Consider the following 21,457-nt stretch of genomic DNA (forward strand, 5'->3'; position numbering starts at 1 on the left):
AACTATAGTATTTAACCATTAAAGTGTTTAAATTTTCACCATGGTAACTGTAAGAATCGAACAGCTTAATTTTCTAAAAAAAGGGGTGAGTTGTAGTATTGAGAAATACTACACAGACAAAAGACCATTGTCTTAATTGTTTATTCTAAATTGGAACGTGCCATTTAAATTAAAGCCTCTTTTCACTAAATCAGATATTGACTGATTTACTCTTATTAGGACTATAAAATCTTGTTTTGAAAAATCCACTCCTTTTTAAATACTTGTCCAATTTTTCTCATTTTTTCATGCTCAATATTTTAAAAGGGCGGCGATTTTTAATACGTCCCTTTTAACTTAACTTGAAACAAACTGGATAAATATTCAGCAGTCTTGCCGGCTGCACTGATATTCTCCTTGCTTTGATTAAGCAGAGGTGCACCTGCAATATGATGCATCAGAGAGAGTAATATGAATTTTTAATAAGACAAACTGAAGGCTGCGGTTTTTATCAAAGGGGACTAATAAGTTAAAGATATTTGATTTGAAAAAATCAAATAAAAACTAGTTGAAAATTCCCTTATTAGAAAGGGAGAACAAAGGAGCAGGTGAAACCTGAATAATTAAAGATTGAATCAGCCGCCGGTTTATGCTTACGAGCAAAAGGACTGGCCTGAAATCTTCAGTGTTTCATTTTGCTCAGTCAGCAGCAAGTTAGATATCTTCAGTTAGACATTTTCAAAAAATAAATAATTTTTCTTTTCTGCATTTACAGTAAAATTAAACTAGTCTTTTTTCACAAATAAAACAGAGAATAAATTCTCATTTCAAGTTCGATAAAATTATAAAACGAGATACTCGAGATAACCCCATCTGAGGAAGTCTGGACTACAAGTACCCAAAGGACTACGGCAAGACGAAACTGACAACCAAACCAGAAGTGCCAAGTGGACAACATCAAGGCAACCCAAGAAATACTACTCAGTCATCGACCTTAGTAAGAAGATAAAATATTGATGAACAAAATAAGATTAACTCAACCTCCCCTCATAGGTATATTTCTTTAAGCTGTTCGATTCGCTTATATAATCTAATTACCCAGTGCTCTGTATTTAACTAACTAATTAATTCATACCTTTTCTAACTATTGTTTCTACTCTACTTTTTGTCAAGACAATTTGACGATTTAAGGTGAGACTTATAACTTAGGATAAAATTACTAAGCATTCAACCAGCAATGAGCGGTTAGTAAAATTATGAAAAATTATTTAAAGATTTTGAAAAATACACTATCTCCTGCGTTTAAATAAGAGATTGCAATCAAACAGAACCAAATCACCAAGTAAACAGCTTTTTTGTATAAAAATCTTTGAAGTATAACTATATCTCGCCTGAAATCGAAAACATTCTATCGCACACTAGTCTCGATTCACAAACCTCTTGATTGAACTTTGTAGACATTAGATCACACTCACTTATTAGCTCATTTCGAAAAACAATTACAAGGACTGAAAAACTCACAGGCGCATGTTTCAATCCTCTCCTTCTACTTCTGTCTCCAGTTCTGCTGACGGTGAACAAAGACTTGTGTGCTTGTTTGTGATGATGCGTGAGGTTAGTGTGACTGGAGAATGTCTTCAGACACACCACACACTCTGCCCTCTCTTTCCTCCTGCTTCCCAAAAGTGAGCAGTGCCTCGCGTGCATCACCGCCTGCCACTTGATGTCAAATAGCTGCCCACAATCATCACTCACACAAGCGTACTGTAAATTATAACTTTACTTCACAAGTAAAAACAGAATTATCGCATTGTAAAAAAAACTACGCAAATTGATATCAATGAAAATCATTATCTGACGGGGGAGGAAGGTATCGGCGGAATATTGCAGGGGCGAAGCGGAGCTTCAAACCACCTGCGATGCAAAACATTGAGTTTTCAGGCATAGAGAGACGCCATATTTCAACTTTTTGCGTTTTGCAAGACTTAATACGGTTCTGTCTGAGACGCAGTTCCAACCAAAAAAAAAATCATTTGAAAAATAAATTCGAGTGAGATAAAAAGATCATTAGGGTAAAAAGTAAAAAGCACTCTTTTGCTAAAGTATGTTAACGAACTAAATCACTATTTCGGATCATTCAAGACTTTGGGATCAATTCATAGCTTTCTTACAACTATAACCAAATTGAGAAGACAAAATGAAAACAAAATGCTAATTTTAGAAAGAACGTTTTACAAATTTTTGATAAAACCGAAACAGCTAGCGCTTTTTGTTTTATTGAGAAAACGAGTTTGAAACAATGTCGGAGGGTGGGAGGTTAGGTTAATTTTCGAAGCATGCGTGAGATTCCTCAAGTGTGCTAGAAACGTTTTGCTGAGTGCTTGTATTTCCTTTGTGTTTCCTTCGGTGGCAATAAAGAGCAAATCGCAAACAAGGCAAGCTCGCTCGAATAAATTCTCAGATGACAATAAGCCTCGTGATTTCGTTATTAGATGATCTTGAGAAATTATAGGAAGCGGCTCAGATAAATTACAGGCAAGATGATCATTAAGCATACTGTACATTTTTTGTCGATCTGATCCTTCTGCCGAAGATTTCCGATATCGAGAGGAGGACACAACTTCATCCATTAATTGTTTAGAAACACGTTCAACAAGTGTTATATCGGACACAAATGAAGTATTTTCAATAGCTTCGCTTTCTCTAACGATTTCCGTTGTTTACTTCTATTCAAGGTTTGAGCCCTCTTCACTGGATCACTAAGTCGACTTTTTGCTGTAAAGGTCGACTTAGTGATCCAGTGAAGCTGTACATTTTTTGTCGATCTGATCCTTCTGCCGAAGATTTCCGATATCGAGAGGAGGACACAACTTCATCCGTTAATTGTTTAGAAACACGTTCAACAAGTGTTATATCGGACACAAATGAAGTATTTTCAATAGCTTCGCTTTCTCTAACGATTTCCGTTGTTTACTTCTATTCAAGGTTTGAGCCCTCTTCACTGGATCACTAAGTCGACTTTTTGCTGTAACCAAATTCGTAAGTCGTTTTGCCGGATTGGATAGACGATTCTTCGCTCTTTTTAAGCTTTGCAATCGCAAAGTTGGAATACTGTAACGTCATCTGGCTGTCTGTAAGTTCCTTAATTTCTTTGCTGGATCTTGAAGACGTTGCTTTGCTCGGCTAAGATTATTCAATCTGTGCGCTGGATCCAAGACTCGCTGTTTTGCTCGCTGTAAATTTGCAGATCGTGCAGCTGGTTCCAAGACTCGCTGCAAATTTGCAGATCGTGCAGCTGGCTCCAAGACTCGCTGTTTTACTCGGTGCAAATTCAAAGCTCTTTTTACTGGATTCAAAAGTCGTTGTTTACATCTATCCATACTTATTGATCGGTTTTCTGGATCCAAGAGTCGCTGTCTTGCTCGATGCAAATTCGCTAATCGGTTCGATGGGTCTGAAACACGATTTTTAGATCTCAATAGATTGTTCCTTCGAATAATAGGATCTTGCAATCGTGTAATGACATTACGAAGATTTCGCAATCTGGTTGCATTTCATGAAACACAGTTTCCACTTTCGAAGCTCGAAAAATGGTAGATGCGAGATCGAACTCAATAACACGTTTGCAACATTTTTACCTATTTGATGTTGAAGGATTGCAATTCGTTGCTTTTTGTTTTAGGTTCTATAAATGCTAACAGAGGTGAGGTCATCATCTTCACTAGCCAGGGTGTCAACTTCTTCCTCCGGAAATTTCCGTAACTTGGCAAGAGGTAAATCATCGTCAGAATCACAAACTGCGCCTAGTGTAACAAATGAAGGTCCAGAAGGATTACTGTCATTTTTGACTGTGATGATCGGCTCGTAAGGATCATGTTTGTGAATGATGTAGATGTTGGCCACTCCAGTTTGACCAAGAGGAGGTGAAAACAGCAACCAAGAAGACGTGGCATATGAATACACATTAACAGTAACAGCCGTGTTAAAACTAAAAACCATTATTTCCAAACATGTGCCGAACACTCCCAATTGTATCATTTTAGTGAACTGCAAATACTCTTGCACAGAATTGAAGATTCGCCCCGAAGGTAAAATCATGTGATCTTCAATTCCAGGAACAGACGGCATAATGTCACATAAAAACGATCTCAATTGAGGATCACTACTACAACTTCCAGAAACAGCCGCACACAAAGATGAAAATAAACAATTTCCAACAGGTGGCACACGAAACAGTTTAAAAGGTAAACTTAAAGGTACGTTAATTGGAGACTGCTCGTAAAGGTAATTGAGCTAAAATACTTCTTTGCAAAGACACGCAGTTAACGGATGGAATAACGTCGTTGTAGGGGGAATTGAATACAAAGACGGCGGAGCGTCAGGTGCGGTAGATAGGGCAGTGCAGCTCACTAAGTGATCTAAGTGATTCTTACAAAATCGTGAATCGTTTGTAACAAACAGGTTGCAACCTCTTTTTACGCACTTTTTTTAATTCTTCCTTTTTGGCATTTAATATATCTGAAACCTCAAACAACATCAACGGTGAAAAACTTGCACGGCTACACAAACACTTTATTACACACATATATACAAAACAAAAAAAAATACTTGGAATAAAAAAGTTTTATTTCAGAAGACTACGAATCTTCGCTTTCCCCATGATCTTTAAAAATATCGCCGACATCTTCTTGCAACGTCTCAGCTTCGCAGCTTTCTGAGGAAATCGAAAAATTCCGAAAAACGGCCAAAAAACCGAAAAAATGACTTTTCCCAATTCAATAGCTCTTTCTGTAGGAAAATTAGGGACCAGCCGCTTGTGAATGGGAGTTGCCTACAACCTAAGCAATCAATTGAACCCTTAATCCCAAATCTGGACGGGTAGTTTTTGAGGAAATCGAAAAAGTCCGAAAAATGGACAAAAAAGTCAAAAACGAGACTTTTTCTTAGTCTATAGCTTCTCCCCTAGGCAAATTAGAGACCAACCGCTTGTGCAGGGGAGTTTTTTTACAACCTGGTCCATCTTTTGAACCCTTAATCTCAAATCTGGACGGGTAGTTTTTGTGTAAATCGAAAAAGTCCGAAAAAATGGACCGAAAAGTCAAAAAAGTGACGTTTATTAAGACTATAGCCTTTCCCCTAGGCAAATTAGGGACCAACCGCTTGTGCAGGGGAGTTTCTTACAAACTGGTTTATCGTTTGAACCCTTAATCTTAAATCTGGACGGGTAGTTTTTGTGGAAATCGAAAAAGTCCGAAAAAATGGACCAAAAAGTCAAAAAAGTGACTTTTATTAGGTCTATAGCCCTTCCCCCAGGCAAATTAGGGACCAACCGCTTGTGCGGGGGGATTTCTCACAACCTGGTCTGTCGAATAAACCCTTAATCTGAAATCTGGACGGGTAGTGTTTGAGGAAATCGAAAAAGTCCGAAAAAAAACATGCAAAAAGTGAAAAAAGTGCCGAGTTGTGGGGCTTTTCTAACACCAAAGGGAGCGGGATAAGCCGACAGGGATAACAGACAACAAATTCAAGTAGTTCTTGACCACTGAAAAAGACCTAAGTTAAGACATTTGATCCGATACTGGTTCAAACATAGCCAGGAGACAGTAAAAAATGTCAATGAACGCAAGTAAACAGACAACTGACTTTTTCAAAGAAAAAACTGCAAAAACTATTCAAGAACAAATTTTCAAAATTGAAAGTCAATCACGCTTTTGTGACCTTTACACTTTCGCTGTTCGATAGCAGAATTTGCCTACCTTTTAACAAAAAAAATGAATTGAACTGAAGAATTTTCCTGAAGAAAAAAGAAAGCACTAAGACCTATAAAAGAGTCTGAACTAAGTTCATCGACTCTTAGCAATCAGACGTTTAAAAGAGAAGGGCGGTTTTGTTTACCTTTTATTTTATTAGACCAAATTGATTTTCGGAGTAATTCCAGCACACGATAAAGACCCATTTTAACAAAACTTTCGGTGGCGCGGGCAAATTTTGAGAAAAATAGGTCAAAAATTCCGTTTTTGGACGCTTTTTCAAAAAATCGGACCAAAAAATTGCGTTTTTTTGGCGTGGCTTTGTTTTGAAATTCGTATATATCGGCTCCAAAGGCGACTTCAGAAAAACTAAGTTCGTCGGTCGAAAAACGAAGTTCGTCGGAATGATAAAGGGGACCCTTTGATTGGTGAGGAGGTGTGAATCCCTAAGGGAAAGGAGTGGACGCCGTCGACCCCCTAAGTCCGTCCTGCAAAAAAAGAGGAGCCAGCGAGATATGGTGGTTTGACTGGTGATCTCTTGCTTGTCTGGATTTTTGGAGGCAGCTCATTACTTTATGATCTAGGGAAGAAGACCACTTATTCAAAGAACTAGTATTGTAAAAAAGGAGTGAATTTGCGTCCACGCTCAAAAGATACGACCAAGGTGCGGGAAATTATAAAAGGTATAGATCGTGGTAAATCAGTAATAATCTGACACGACGCAGTTTACAATTCAATCTCTGATCATCCCCGAGACCCGCGTGAACCACTAACCGGAGAAGAACTCGAGTCCTCCGAGATTAAAGCTTGACACCAGATATCTGGCATATTTTATTGTGAAAGAGAGAAGACCCTTGAGATTAGTTAAAGACCCTTGAGATTCCCGTGGTGCATATACATTGAAGTTATAACAAACAGAATTCAGAACTTATTGCGAAATACAGAGCTTTTCATCATGAATCCTACCTAGAAGTTAAAACACTGGACATTATGAGAAATTAACAAGTGAACTGGAGAGCAATTAATTTCAAATAGAAAAAAACAGAAAACTTCACAAAAGCAGCGAAATAGATTATAAAAATGGAAAATCATGGTACAGCTACTACTGCACGACAAACTAAATTGCCTACATTGCTTTTTCGCAGAGTAACCCGTCATAACCTGTCAATGAGAACTAAAGTACAAAAAACTAGGTATGAAATTGTAAATGAAGTAAAAGCGAATATATACTGTTGAAACTAAAGCTTCAACATTGAAGTTATAACAAACAGAATTCAGAACTTATTGCGAAATACAGAGCTTTTCATCACGAATCCTACCTGGAAGTTAAAACACTGGACATTATCAGAAAATAACAAGTGATCTGGAGCACTTAATTTGAAGAAGGAAAAAACAGAAAACTTCACAAAAGCAGCGAAAAGCAGCTCAGAAGCGAAAACTCGAGGAATCTTCGAATTAATTAGTTTCCTTCTGTTTCTTCTTCCCTGAAGATAAAAACAGTTTGTGTGACAGAATTGGGCTGAATTGCCCAGGTCACTGGACTAAATTGCCCAGGTGTAGAGCATGAAAAGAATGCCTTCATTTTCTCATTTATTTTTCTTCTCCCTTATTTATTTGTATCATTCTGGAGATAAAATTTAACAAATAGATTATAAAATTGGAAAATCATGGTACAGCTAGTACTGCACGACAAAATGAATTGCCTACATTGCTTTTTCGCAAGAAACCCGTCAACTCCTGTCAATGAGAACTCAAGTACAAAAAACTAGGTATGAAATTGTGAATGAAGTAAAAGCGAATATAGACTGTTGAAACTAAAGCTTGCCTGAAGTTGGCGGAAGCTGCGTAACTGCAATGCTAGAATAGAAAGATGAAAATCAGATCAATTGGTATGCAAGAAGACCCAAGCGAGGGCTTTAATAAAACGATGTAAAATAAGTTGAAAATAGCAAACGCAATAAGCGCAGAAGTTTCCCAGACAGATTTGTCAATAGCTCACCGGTTTCCATCTAAGGGAAACGGACCCAAGCCTATAATTGCTCGATTCTCCAGAGTGGCCGAAAAAAATCAAGAAAATAAAATCTATAGCTCAACATGAAAGTCTAAAGAACGTGCGAAAATTCGAAGACTTGTCAATTCCGAGGGTGAGCTTCTTCCACATGATGAAAAAATATGATCGAATTGGAGAAGTTTGGACTTGAGATGGTGTTATTAATTACATTATTAGTAGACAAAAAACACATTTTGTGTGACGGAGGAGGTTTTCTCAAATACAACATCATTCTTGATGTGATGAGTTGTTTTGGTTAAAAAATTTTTTTTCAGGAGCCAGTCAACCTGATCACATATGAATCTTCTGTGTCAAAACCATGTCATAAAGATCCAGTTTCAACAAGAGAACACAGAAAACTTAAGTATAGAATCATGCTGCCAAATGATCGCTCTGCAAAAAACCTTGAAGATTTGGAAGTACTTCTAAGTAGCCTCGAAGTTCCAATGAACATACTTTGCTTAACAGAAATATGGTTGAAGGAAAATGATAATAATGAAATCTATAAAATAAGCGAATTTCACTCCACTCTCGCAAACAACAGATTGACAAGAGGAGGCGGTACAATCATGAACTTCAATATGTTAATACCATAGAAGCAAAAAATTTCAAATTTTGGATAGCACCGCTACTCATGTTTGAAAATTTTGATTTAAATAACAACAAATATAGAGACATGTCATTTCTGACAAATGAAAGGAAATTTTACACTTTTTTGTCCATTTTAAAAGGAAAGCTACAAAAAATCAAATTTAGTAAACGATAATGATGCGAACTTGGCCTATAAATTGGCTGTTTCCTAATGAATAGAATTAAATTATTTGCCCCAATTAGAAAACCAATATTAAAAGCGAAAGTGCCATGGTTTCAAAAAACACCTACAATGCTATATCAAAAAGAAACATTTGGTATAAATACTGGAAACGTGATAAGGGAAAACGAAACTTAACTTCATTTTGCAACTTAAGAAAGGCGGATATCCTCATTAAGAGTAAAAAATACTATTTTATCATAAATTTAACAAATGTAAAGGAGACTTGAGGCAAGTTTTCAAATTATTAAATGATTTAAATCAATATTGCAGCACTAAGTATTTGCCGGGAAACAGTATCGGAGCCAACTCTAATGTCCGCTGCTCTTAATGATTAGTTTGCAACAATAGGTTCGAATCTTGCCGAAAGTATCACGAATACTTATTATCAATACAATAAAACCGAACATAGCAGCCACTCAATGTATTTGTGCAGCTGCTCCTTTCAAGAAATAATAAATGTGATAATAAGCTTGAAACCAAAACATACCGCCGGTATTGATGAAATAAGTAATATGCTCACGATAGAACGCTGTTATATAATTGCTCCTTGCCTAACGTATCTTACAAATCTTTCATTTATCAGTGGTGTTTTCCCCCGATTCTCTGAAAAATGCTAAAATTTTTGCTTTACAAAAAAATAATAGTAAACTGGATCTGAATAACTCTCACCCCAGTTCACTTCTATGTAGTTCTAGCAAATTTATTTAAAAGGTAACGCACTCAAGATTGTTTAATTACCTAGCAAAGTTAAGAGTACTCTATGAACGACAATTCGGTTACGGGAAAAAATTTGCTACAATTGATGCTCTAGCTGAAATAACAGAAAAAATCAGATTAGGAGTAGATAAAATATTAAATGCAGATTTTTCATAGATCTGAAAAAAACTTTGGTAACACTCAACCACAAATTTCTGCTAAAAATTAGATAGTATTAGGATAAGAGGTATATGCAACAATTGTTTAGAAAATTGTCTATCAGAAAGATATCAGTGTTTTTTGGTAAATAGTTGTCAATCTGATTGGTTGCCTGTTAAAGCGGGATAAAACAACTCTAATAAGTTTTGAAAGAAATCGAACTGCTTCCAATCTCCTTGTTGAGCTTCAAAATGATACATTTCATCCTAAATTTTTGTGCAAAAAATGTCGGTCTTATTGTAAACCAGAAACTTACCTTAATCGGTCATATAAAAAAAATCAAATCGGAACTAGGTCATTATTGCAATATTATACCGAAAATGGGACACTACGCATCGAAAACTGTTTTTATTGAAACATTATGTTTAAAGATGATAAAACCAATCCTTCAATAGGGCTTACTTGTGTGTGGAGGAACAAAGTATGCAACACTTAAAGTGCCAACGTAAAGTTAAAAGAATGATTTATTTCAAAAAAAAATGAAACCATTACCAAATCTTAGGACAACAAAATTTTAACAGTTCAAAAAATGTTTGTAAATGATCTGATTCAGCTTTGCATTCGATCTTTAAACTTCCAACATCCTATTGTTTTGATTAATTGTTTATTTTCAAAGAAATCTTATTCATATTACACACGGAAGTCAAGAAGGCCACTTATATGCATCCTTTTTGCAAGAATAAAAGAAGATCATACTCATTAACAAATAGAGGTGCCAGGCTGTTGAACATTTTGAGTGATTATAGTCTATAACCAGAAAACCTCGAAAACATGTCGGAAAAAGATCACTGCAAACTTGCCATTAATTTCAGAGACAATTGCATTCTTGGAAACATTGAAATGATTAAAAAATAATTTCAATAAACTTTCGTCATATTATTTCAATAATCATAAAAAAGGACTACGCAATGCTTTTTGCTTCACGAGATAAGGCGTTTTTTTCCATCTCATTTTTCAAATAAAATAATTATCAATAACACTAATATTATTATGAATTAAACTTGTTTTCTTAATCGTAAACAGGGTAGAAAATTAGTGGGCGTTGAATTTGCCCTTGATCTATCCTCTCCAATCGTTGTCTTGAAATGATAAAGTTGATATTGTTAAATTGTTGCAAAATGAATTTTGTTTTTTACTTAATTCAAGATTGATTAAAACTGTATTGATGAGTGATTTGGAGAAATTAACTCTTTCAAAAAACAAGTCGAAACGTCCGTTTTTAGGCACTTTTTGGTAAACATTGACGAACAAATCCCAATTTTTTCGGAGCGCGCTCCCCCTCAAAATTAATATATGTTGGCGCTGCGCCGAAGGCGCCTTAAGAAAATTTTTAGGGTCCTTCAACCAAACAAGGATATCTGAAAGTGAATGCAAGTGGCAATAATTTCAGTCAGTGAAAATAGGTCAAGCTATTTAAAATACCCATCATGTTCAAAAAATTTTTGAGAGTATAAGTTGAAGGCAGAAATTTAAAATGAGGCGAAGCTGCACTTCGCAAAGAGGGCACAAAAAAAGGGCAAGATAGTACCCAAAATAATTCTATATAAATAGAATTATCAATTTAGCAAACAATTAACCTTAGAGGCTACGGGATTCAAACCCTGGTCGATCACCCTAGAGTCACTTGGCTTCTCAACCAATTAAGCATGAGTTCCTATTTGCTACAATGTACAGTTTATATTTGTGAAACAATCAAGCAGCAAACCACGAAAGACTCAGTTAAAACAGAGGCGCCTCAGAACTCACCTTTAAAACATTCGGTTCCACTTCGACCACTTTAATGGATGAACTATATGCATCCTGTGGCAGACTTGACTCGGACCCAGTCTTCCTTTCATCTGCGTTGGACTCTTTCAAAACATCTGAAACTTCGGTTTGCTCTTTGGGTTTCTTTGACTCCATTAGGTTTAAAATTTCAGAAGTTTTGAACCATTCAGCTTCATGTTTCAATTTCACTTTTTCTTCTTCACTTAGCTTTTGGTACAGCCGTTTAATTGCAGTAATGTTTTGTATACCTTCTCGTCTCTAAAATACGGTTATACTTTTAATTCGATACACTAGAAATTCATACAAAATCACCTGATGGTTTTCCGATGTATGACATGATTCCCTAACTTAAGTTTCTGACAACGAAACCCAGGGTAATGATTAGAACAGTACTGGCGTAATATGGCAGCAAAGAAACCAAAAAATGGATCTGCAGCTACAATCTGTGATGCTTATCTTTTGTTAAACTCGAGATTGTGATAGCTGTTTTTTTTTTAAGTTATAGTATCAAAACAAACACGTTAATAACAAGTTTTAGAGAAAACAGCTCTTAAATTTGAAATTGTATCAAGATAGCTAATACTTCAATTTAAATAACCCAAATTGCAGCCATAAAATATCTTGTTTCAAGTAGCCCAAAAGTAACATACATTCATTATGTTGTGTCCAGATAATGAAATTTTAACCTTAAAATATTAGAAATGGCTTCAAATTACAACATTTATTTTTGCAAAAATAATATAAGAAAACGTTTTTTGATAAAAAAAATTCAAAACTACCTATTCAATTTGAAATTTTTGGTGCCGGAAATGCTCCAAATGACGCTTCAACAAATCGTTTTCCAAACGATAAATTTAGGTTTCACTCTCTTTTTTGACTTAACTCGCTCTTGGACTAAAAAAAACGTTCGGTTCTTCTCAGCTTTCTTTTGTCAATCATACCACGACTGAAAGCTTTTTAGTACGATATTTTCATCGAATTCACATGACATTTATTCGCTGCTACTGATTTATCGTGAAACTTAAAACTTTGTTGCTCCACCTTCGTGATCGGATGAACATACACTGGCAGCTAAATCGAAAGGAACATCTAATGAATGACATTAAGCCGACAATAAACCTAAAAATCATCGTGTTCTCAAAATAACTTATCCTACAAATTAAACACTATGCATCAATTGTAACAGCTGCACATTAGCCAAAGCACAGGTGAATCACAAATCAATGTTTTTGACATGAAACAAGGATAGCCGGCTGGTGCGCAATGAGCAGAACATTTTCCGACCAAATTGTTTTACGATAAAAAACTCAAAGACCAAGAAAGATTTTATCAGACTAGTTCTTTTTTCGACAGAGAACTTCTTTGCAGTCTATTTTTAAGAATCCTGATCACGACGAATAGGGCTTTAATATAATACTTGATTTGATCCCTTACAAGCGCCACTTGAGGTAGACGAAATTGGCTGGAGCAAATTCATGAAACGGACCTTAATAAATCATTCCTTACCACTCTACGACAGTGGTTAGAACAAAAAGGACAACCGGTTGCTGAAAAAGTAGCCGTGAAAGTTGAAAGTAGCCCAATTCCAACCACGGTTATTTCACAGAAGAATATAAAACACGAAGAAAATTGGTATTTGTTCTCACAAACCCAATTTTCTTTATTAAATATCATATTAAAATTATTGACCGTGGTGCTGAGGATTGGTGCATATCTCTACATCGTAATTACAAAGAGTCTCGATTCAGCAGCCTCATAGAACTTTGAGACGCTTTCTAGATAGTGCTAATAGTAACACTAAAACAATGAACACCAATCTGAAAAACTTTATCTACGGCAAAACGCTATTTATATTGGATGGACAAGAGTGCGCTAAACGAGACACAAAATCTAACACTCATCTTTTGACCAAGAGTTATATTCTTTAACCATAATGCCAAGTGAGCTTAGAAATGCAGTTATTTTCGCTTTGATAGTTCGAAAGATCTGTAGATTTAAACCGTGCTTTGAAATTTTCACGCTTGAACTGAATTTGATTTCACGCGCTTTTTCAAAAGTAAGCATTGCTTTGATCAGTTTGTTCAAATGCGGCATCTTGGTTTTAATTTTTTTGATTAACCTATTGCTATGTTTTAAAGCAGTTGGGATATTTTACTTTGCGTGCACTTCTTTGTCCTGGGTTTTTGTGTCTGCTGGTTTATTTTAGAGTGGGATACTTTGGCGTGGGATAAAAAAGTAAAGGATAATTTGCCATGAAACCGGTTTTCCACAAGGGCTATGCTGAGCTTCGCAAGAAATGAAATACTATGATTAAAATTATATATCAGAACCGCTTTCGTTAACTCAACGAGTTAAGTTATCTGAAAATACAGATCAAGAATGGACAGCCATTTCAAAATCTTAATCTTCCACGAATTGGATGAAGTTAAAGAAAAGTGCGAACAAGATGAGAAACTGCGAACATTTAAAAATTTTCAACAAGTTGTCCCAATGTCGAGACAACGGTTTGAAGTGATTAAGTTTTAGTCTTATTTCGAGCAAAAAGTTGATTTCAGTTAAAAGAAAACTGGTTCTGGAATCTTCATTTAGCGCTCGCTTCCTCGGCAATAAAAGATTTTAAAATTTCTTCTTAACGATTGCAAACAATTAGAAAAAAAATATTTTGATTTTTTCTTTCATTTTTGTTTGCCATTCATTTTTTTAATGGTAGTTTTATCGATTATGTCCAAACACGACACTAATTTGAAAAGAAACAAATTTTGTTCTTTTCTTTCATGAATGTGGTCGGAAAATTGTGCGCCGATTGCACAGCAACCGGCTATCCCTGCTTTTTTGTGGCACCTTCTTTTTTAGAAAAAAAATTGTTACCACACTCCGTAGTTGGCACGAACATTGTTGTGCTATTTAACAAAAGAAAATGCAAGCTGTCCAAGAATACCAGCAAACACACATTACTGGCCATTTTGAAACTTTTACAACTTTCTGAAACTAATGGGATGCTCTTTAGAAGCCATTGTTAACTCAACCTACCTTCTTAATAACAAATAGTGACCAAGATGTGAATTTGGGCCGCTTTAATTTTTCCTTATCTGGACCAGTTGAGCACAACAGTGATTCGATATCTTCATTTGTACACTCATCTCGTCGAGCAGTTTGATTTGCTGCCTGATCAGATGGTGAAACGTCACTCGGCTCTGATCTCAAACATTCGACCTCCATGTTGGTAGATGTATACAGGTTAAACCATTTTGTCTCCTCTAAAATTAGGAGGTAGCACAACTATAACTTTAGTCTTATGACTAAAATACTAATTGTATCAAAGCCCATCGAAGGGCTTCTTTATTTAGTAATCCTACATCTTGAATTGTACAGTATACAAAATTCCGTTAATATATACACAGGGGCGAAGCGATACGAAAACAGGAAAACCAGGAAATAATTTCAAAAAAAAACTGATTTAAACTCAATTCGAAAAATTTGAAACAAATCACCAAATTTAAAAATCACTACCAAAAAATCTATTGGATCTAATCAGACAAAATCAAGAAAAAAATGAGAAATGTGCGTATACAAACAAACTTTTTCGCCCAGAGCATTTAAATATTTCCCAACAAAAATCGTAGAAAAAAAGTTCACAAAATCTTATATTTAAAAATCGGCTACAGGCCAAAAAAAACGCCCTATTAAAATTTCATATTGAAGTTTCAGAAAAGTTCGGCAAAAAGATAACGCATTTTTAGCCAGAGCAAAAAAATGCTTATTTTTTCAACAACAAAACTAAACCTCGTCAATCCAGATGCAATAAAGGAAAAACATAGAAAAATTGTCAACGTCAAATATCCAGCAATGACGAAAAAGTAAGCGATAAAAAAGTATCGAACAAACCGATAAAAACGGATGCAAACAAGATGGAGACATAACCAATGATTGAATTCGCCAAAAAAGCTGAAATGATGCAAACTGCAAACGTGCATTGGACAAAGCAGGAATGCCACTCTACACCAGCTGAGAAGTTACGCCTGCTGATAAAACTTCATTAGGACGTGCATGTAATAAACATGGATCCAGCCCGTAGTAGAAAAACTAACTTAGCTCCAAAATTTATCGGAAAACTTTCAACACAGAGGCGAAGCTGCGCTACGCAAACACTTGCGAGAACACGACCAAAAGGCAGCTCTATCGAGTTAAATAAGAAAAAGTAGAAATAGTAGAAATGAGCCTCGAATTAGCAAAAACTCGGCTACGAGTAGGACTCGAATCTACGACCTACTGCAATTAAAAAACTTTGAGTCTCACGCACTTTACCCTCACGCTTAACAACTGACAAACACTAATCACGAATAAAGCAGCTATATATGCTAACAAATCGCCAATGCGATTCAGCACCAAATACAAATAGACTCAATTTTGCAATTAATAATTGGGAATATAACAAACTGAAGGCATCCACGCTAACTTTGCATGTAACGAATTGCAAAGCATAAAACCACATTAAGTATAAATTATGCATTTGGAAAAACTGCTGGATATATTGAGTTAGAAAATTTCTGAAATCGAGTTTTTATTATTGTGAAGTTGTTTGAAACAAGTAACTTTTTTCGGTTTATTTGATTAATTAAAAATGCATCAATTGTGTTAACTTATTACTATTCAAATTTCATAGCACATGCTATCAAGAAGCCTTAAGGTGCCCCACCATTATTGGGGTGCCGCAAAAATATTTGCGACTTAGGTTGGAAAAAAGAGAAGTTTCGTACTAATACACTAGCTTAGCAAGTGTAAAAAAACTGAATAGCTTTCATCAGATTGTCATAACTTAGCCCAAGAAAGCTCGGAAAAACCCTATAAAAGTTTTCTACTCCGTCCAATATGATTGTACTTTGCAATAAATATTGATGATTACAGCATTGGATACAAACTACATGGCACTACATAAAAAATCTGGACAGCAGTAACTGCTACTGCTTGAAGGCTATTAAACTAAGAACAAAGATTTCTCAAATGTAAACACAAGCACAGCAAAAGACAGTCGAAAAAAGCCAAAAACCGCAAGTAAATAAAAAAATATTGGCTTGATTTTTGAAGAAAAAATTTGAAAGAAAAAACGGATAGCTTTAAAGCTCTTTGAATTTAATTTCTATTTGAATTTAATTTCTAGATAAGATTATGCACGACACTTTTTTGAAAAAAATTAATCCAATTTGAGACAACTGAATTAATCCAGTTTTTTGTAGCCTTTACACTTTTGCTGTAAATTCTGAAAAAGAAAAATTCCGAAACAGAAAAAAAAAATCACCACGACCTATATAAGAGCCTGCAACACGTTTATTAACTCTTTAAAATAAATTGCCAAAAAATAGGATTCAGAACTTCGACCAAAAGCACAATACAAAAAACAGTAGTCTTCGATGAGCAATATACCTTTTGTGTTGCTTGGAAATAAAGCCGAACGAGTAACAGCCGAAAAAAAAGCCTGAAGAAAATTCATTATACACACAATAAAGCCGTTTACAAATTAAACGAAACAAAGTAATCAGTCTTCAGGCGCTCATAATCTAAAATCAAATGAAACATTGAAATGTCGACTGTAGCATGAAAACATAAGCATCTTCAAAAAACGAATCTTTCTTCATTTTTTATTTTTGAAATGGGAGCACGAATTGGAATTTTCAAAAAATACTTTCAACATTCCAGGATATAATCAATACAAACTGACAGTATATTATTTTTTATTTTTAAAATGGGAGGATGAATTGGAATTTTCAAAAAAAAACTTTCATCATTTATCAATGCAAACTGACAGTTGGAAAAACGTAATGAAATCAAGCAGAAAAAAAACTGACTGGTTTTTTGAAAAAAAAAATCATTTTTCTCGAACTTAAAAAAACAGATGGCCTTAGAGTCCTTTGAAATTCATAAATAAAATATAATAGGTGTTTTTTTGGATAAAATTAAGCCAATTTGAGAAAAGTAGATCAATAGGTTAATATTTAATTGAGCTGGGAAATCTAAAAATTAAATTCCACTTTCGAAACTAAAAGTCAATCAAAATTTTCGTGACTTTTAAACTTTCGCTGTTCGATATTGGAGTTTGGCTCCGTTTTAATTTAAAAAATTAAAACTGAGACTGAACTAATTTCAAAGCTTTTCCTGAAAAAAAAGCACCACGACGTATAGAATTCGAGGCCAGCAAAATGGAGCACTGATCTAGAAAAGAAATCATAAATCAAACCGCGAAAAATCAAAACTGAGCGTGAACAATTTTAAGACAAAAAAATCACCGAAACCTGCATAAAAGTATTCACTGCGTTCATTGCTCTTAATTAGAAAAAAAACATTTAAAGTAAATTAGATAAAATTTACCTTAATAAATGCGACGCCGAATGAGAGCAAAATCTGACAAAACGTATTGTAATGTTGCCTGCCGAACGTACACAATAAAAAGAATACCTTCATGTATTACCAGCATCAAACCCAAGAAGACAGTTTCCATTTCTAATTTTCTTGATTCTGTTTGCAAATTGCTTATGGTAAAAAGTCGGTGACATATTACAATAGGTGGCAGGTTCAATTTAAATAGCTGGATCGCTTTTTGTTACATTTCGCAATATTTAAAATTTGTTTCAAAGCCAAACTTTCTGGCAAAAGAAAGGTAAAATGACTATATTATGCCTTATAGTTCTCAAATTTATTATATGCACTATACTTGTAACATATCACCAAAAAGTCAAGTACCCGATTACTCAACCCTTGCTAAATGCAACGGCCAAAATACATCTGCGATTCATGTTTTTACAGACGATAAATGACGAGCGAAAACAAGAAAAGGGCCAGGTCTAAATCCTCTATGAAGTTATCAAAAAGTCAATTAAGGACCTATCATTGAGTTGTTAACAGTTCTCAATTGGGTCGGAATTCATAGTGGGGTTCTTGAAGGGTTTTGGCAGAAATCCTAGCAAAAACAGTCGGCATAATCATACGCCCAACCCATCGTGAGAAATGATTCACATACACTACTGCTCGGCAGCTAAAAAAATGTTGTTGCCTCTCACCTGTTCATATTTAATCACATAGATTTAGTCTCAGTTTTTTGTGCTGAAGGCATTACAAACCACAAATACACCTAAACGTTAACACTAAGAAAGCAAAACAAAAAATAAATTAAAGATAGTTCAACATACAAAAAAAATTAACTAGGGACTATATTTGCAAGCCAATCATCAGTTTCATCGCCTTGTTTTGATTCAGTTTTTACTAATTTGGTATTTTTCTTTGCCCAAAATTCTGAGAACGATTCTTTTCCTTGAAAACCGACAGCTGATGGTTTTATTGGCTCCTTTGAAAACATAACTGCAAAACAAGGATCCAGATGCTTGCTATTTTTTCCCGTGGAATCAACCTCGCTTTCTCTGTAAACAAAATTCTGTTGGTACAAATCAGGAAACTCCTTCCTTAATATTTCAGCACAAACTACAGTTTTAGACAGCTGGGAGTGTTTTGACACAATTTTCAGCTTGTTCTTCTTCTCAGTCGTTAAAATATTTCTCGCTTCTTCAGTCACCATTTTCACTTTACTGTTTTTCTTCACAAATAGCACCTGAATATTCAACGACATTTTGTACACGCATTCGCCGTCTGAAAAATTCAAAAATTAGTTGACTGTCTTGCAAATCTAAATTACAAATCTGCAAGCAGGCTACACTAAATACTCAGTAGTTTAAAAACACATTTTTTCTAACCATTTCACTACATACTAATTATCCACATGATTTCTACCTACCCACTACTTAAGTAGTTCTAAATATTAGGGCTTTATCTTAAAATGTTCAACGCTTTTTAGACGTCTGACACCCGCAATGAATTATTGAATTTATTATAAGTTTTATAAGGTTTGCTTATCACAAGCGCAATCAAGCCAGAAAAAAAATACAACATTTCTAACTGTACATAACTATCGAGCCAGTTGGCACAATTTTATTTAGAAAAAAAAAACGAAAAAAGACAGAAAAAACATCTTCTCTCGACATCAAGTAATAAGCTCCACACCAGGAAGCTCCAAATAAAATTGAAAAATAGCTATTTAGCACATACTTATAGGCCAATAAGTACCCTTCACGCTCTGTCATGTGTTATTGAAAAAAAAACACCCTCAATAATACGTCTTGAGCAAAATTTAAATCCAGTCTGAAAAAAGAGATCATAGTTTTAAATGTACACAAAATATCAGAACCGCTGTATCTGAAGAAGCATTCGATAATCTTAAAAATGATACATCTGGCATACGCCTTGCGACAAATCAGGCACAAAAAAAAACTGACTCCAAGCAAAAACTACAGCATATTTCAAACTTTCCACGCCTACTATAATCGTGAAAACGAAGCTCACTCAAATAATTCAACCCAAGTGGTTTACATGAAATTATGTTCTGAGTTGAAAACGCTTCCTAACTGCAAGCACAAGCATCGCACGCCAGCATAAAAATCGCTTGCTAATTGCGAGCATGATCGGTGCTCATTAATCGACAGATAATTTTTTTTTCAAGAAGTAGAAAAACACAGAAAAATGCAAATAAAAACCTTTTCAAAAAATTAACACTCAAATTTCTAGAAAAACCTTTTAACTCGACTGTCCCCCACCAATGTGGCTTTAGAAGAGGCATTTAGAATTTTAGAAAAGCTGAACCCGAGCCGACAAATAAACAGACGGACGATACTCAGAAAAAGCACAAAATTTATAGTTTGCAAAAAAACAGGTCCTGACCGGCTGATAATCTTAAGCAGGTTGTTACCTCCACGCGAGATGCTCTATTGTTGAACAGATAATGAAGCTCAATTTATTATGAAGCAAGTTGAAACACCTGTAACGCGCGATATCTTGTGAACAATGTTGTTTACGGGAAAAAAATCTAGTACCCGGTTGCACTACACTTGCTAATCGCAGGGGTTATTAATATACGACTACCGCAAAATGGAGTTTGAACTGAGCATGTGGGTTGAAACAACTCGATATGTGCGGAATGAGTGGCTTCAACTGGAAATAATACTGGAAAAAAAACGCTTATGAAAAATTTCAAATAATAGAAAATCTAACAAAAAGTTCAAAAATGGGAACCAGATTTTAACACAAATTGCTACAACCTAACAATGCATCACAAAGTAAGACAGTTATCGTAACTAATAGTCAAATACTCAATAGAAGAACATGATTATCAAAAAAAATCGGCTGTTGAAATACCTTTTTTACATCCACAGAATGTAACAACAAGACTTAACTTGATATTTCAAAACCAATATCAATTCAAGCCTCCTACAATGAAACTGAGTAATCAGAGGCAAAAAAGGCTCCATCCTGCATTGGAAACAACCACAGATGCATAAATGAAAGAAGAATACGTAAACTGATACACCCGTTCTCTAGGGTCCTATGTACTAAGATTGTCTATGGGTTTCCCATGTATTACGATTGGTTATAGGTTCCCTCTGAATCGAAATTGGCTATTAGTGCAAAAGACCGACACCACCACTCGATCTTTCTAATGATAAAGGTAGTGTTTTTTCATCAAAAAAAAATATTTCTACAGTGAATTCATCCCTACTATTGGTTAGGGGCTCACAAAAACAACATAAAACAATCTTTTATTATTTTTTCTGTTATTCTTTCAGTTCTTATAGTTTGCAGTTATTCTCTTCAGGTCAACCATTTTCAGAAAATTGTTATCTACAAATTTCAGTTGTTAATTTTTTCTTTAGTTCTCTTCGGCTATTTCCTCTTTCTCAGCTCTATCAACTACTTCAGCAAAAATTAATCTATTTCTGCTTAATTCATGCTCTCTTCCTCTTATCTCGCCTAGTTAATTTCTTTCTTAGCACCACTTACTCCACTTTAGCAGAATTTCATCTTCAACTGTTTCTTCTAAAAATTACGCTCTCTCAAAAATGACCCCAATTTAACCTCAAAAAAAGTATGCAAAAAATGTCTGGGTTGTTCAAAGCGCTATTACAGTCGACGCAGCAGCCTAGTAGTTAGGACGGGGCACATATGCAGACGGCTTGCTCCTGGCCGGTCTGAAGGACCCAAAAGAATTAAATGAGGGTCTCGATAACACCCGACTGATTTTCGACGAAATTGAGGATAGATTTATAGCAAAAGAAGATGATTGTGATGCAGAGAAGACGACAACGC

At 35.1% G+C, this 21,457-nt stretch overlaps 1 protein-coding gene across 2 annotated transcripts in view; it reads right to left on the minus strand.

Moving 5' to 3' along the window:
• Nucleotides 1–14,529, minus strand: part of LOC134846047 (PR domain zinc finger protein 5-like) — a 37,135-nt gene extending 22,606 nt beyond the window's left edge. Inside the window, exons 1-3 of one of the 2 annotated variants that reach the window (XM_063863224.1) lie at nucleotides 14,306–14,529; nucleotides 11,255–11,533; nucleotides 1,501–1,743 (exon numbers count right to left, since the gene is read on the minus strand). In XM_063863224.1, coding sequence (XP_063719294.1) covers nucleotides 1,501–1,743; nucleotides 11,255–11,533; nucleotides 14,306–14,494 — 711 coding nt within the window. In that variant the 5' untranslated portion in view covers nucleotides 14,495–14,529. The remainder of the gene's footprint in view (nucleotides 1–1,500; nucleotides 1,744–11,254; nucleotides 11,534–14,305) is intronic. The other variant, XM_063863225.1, reaches the window with a different exon arrangement.
• Nucleotides 14,530–21,457: the final 6,928 nt, after the last annotated feature.

Source organism: Symsagittifera roscoffensis, chromosome 5, assembly GCF_963678635.1.
Source record: "Symsagittifera roscoffensis chromosome 5, txSymRosc1.1, whole genome shotgun sequence".
Classification (NCBI taxonomy): Eukaryota; Metazoa; Xenacoelomorpha; order Acoela; family Convolutidae; genus Symsagittifera; species Symsagittifera roscoffensis.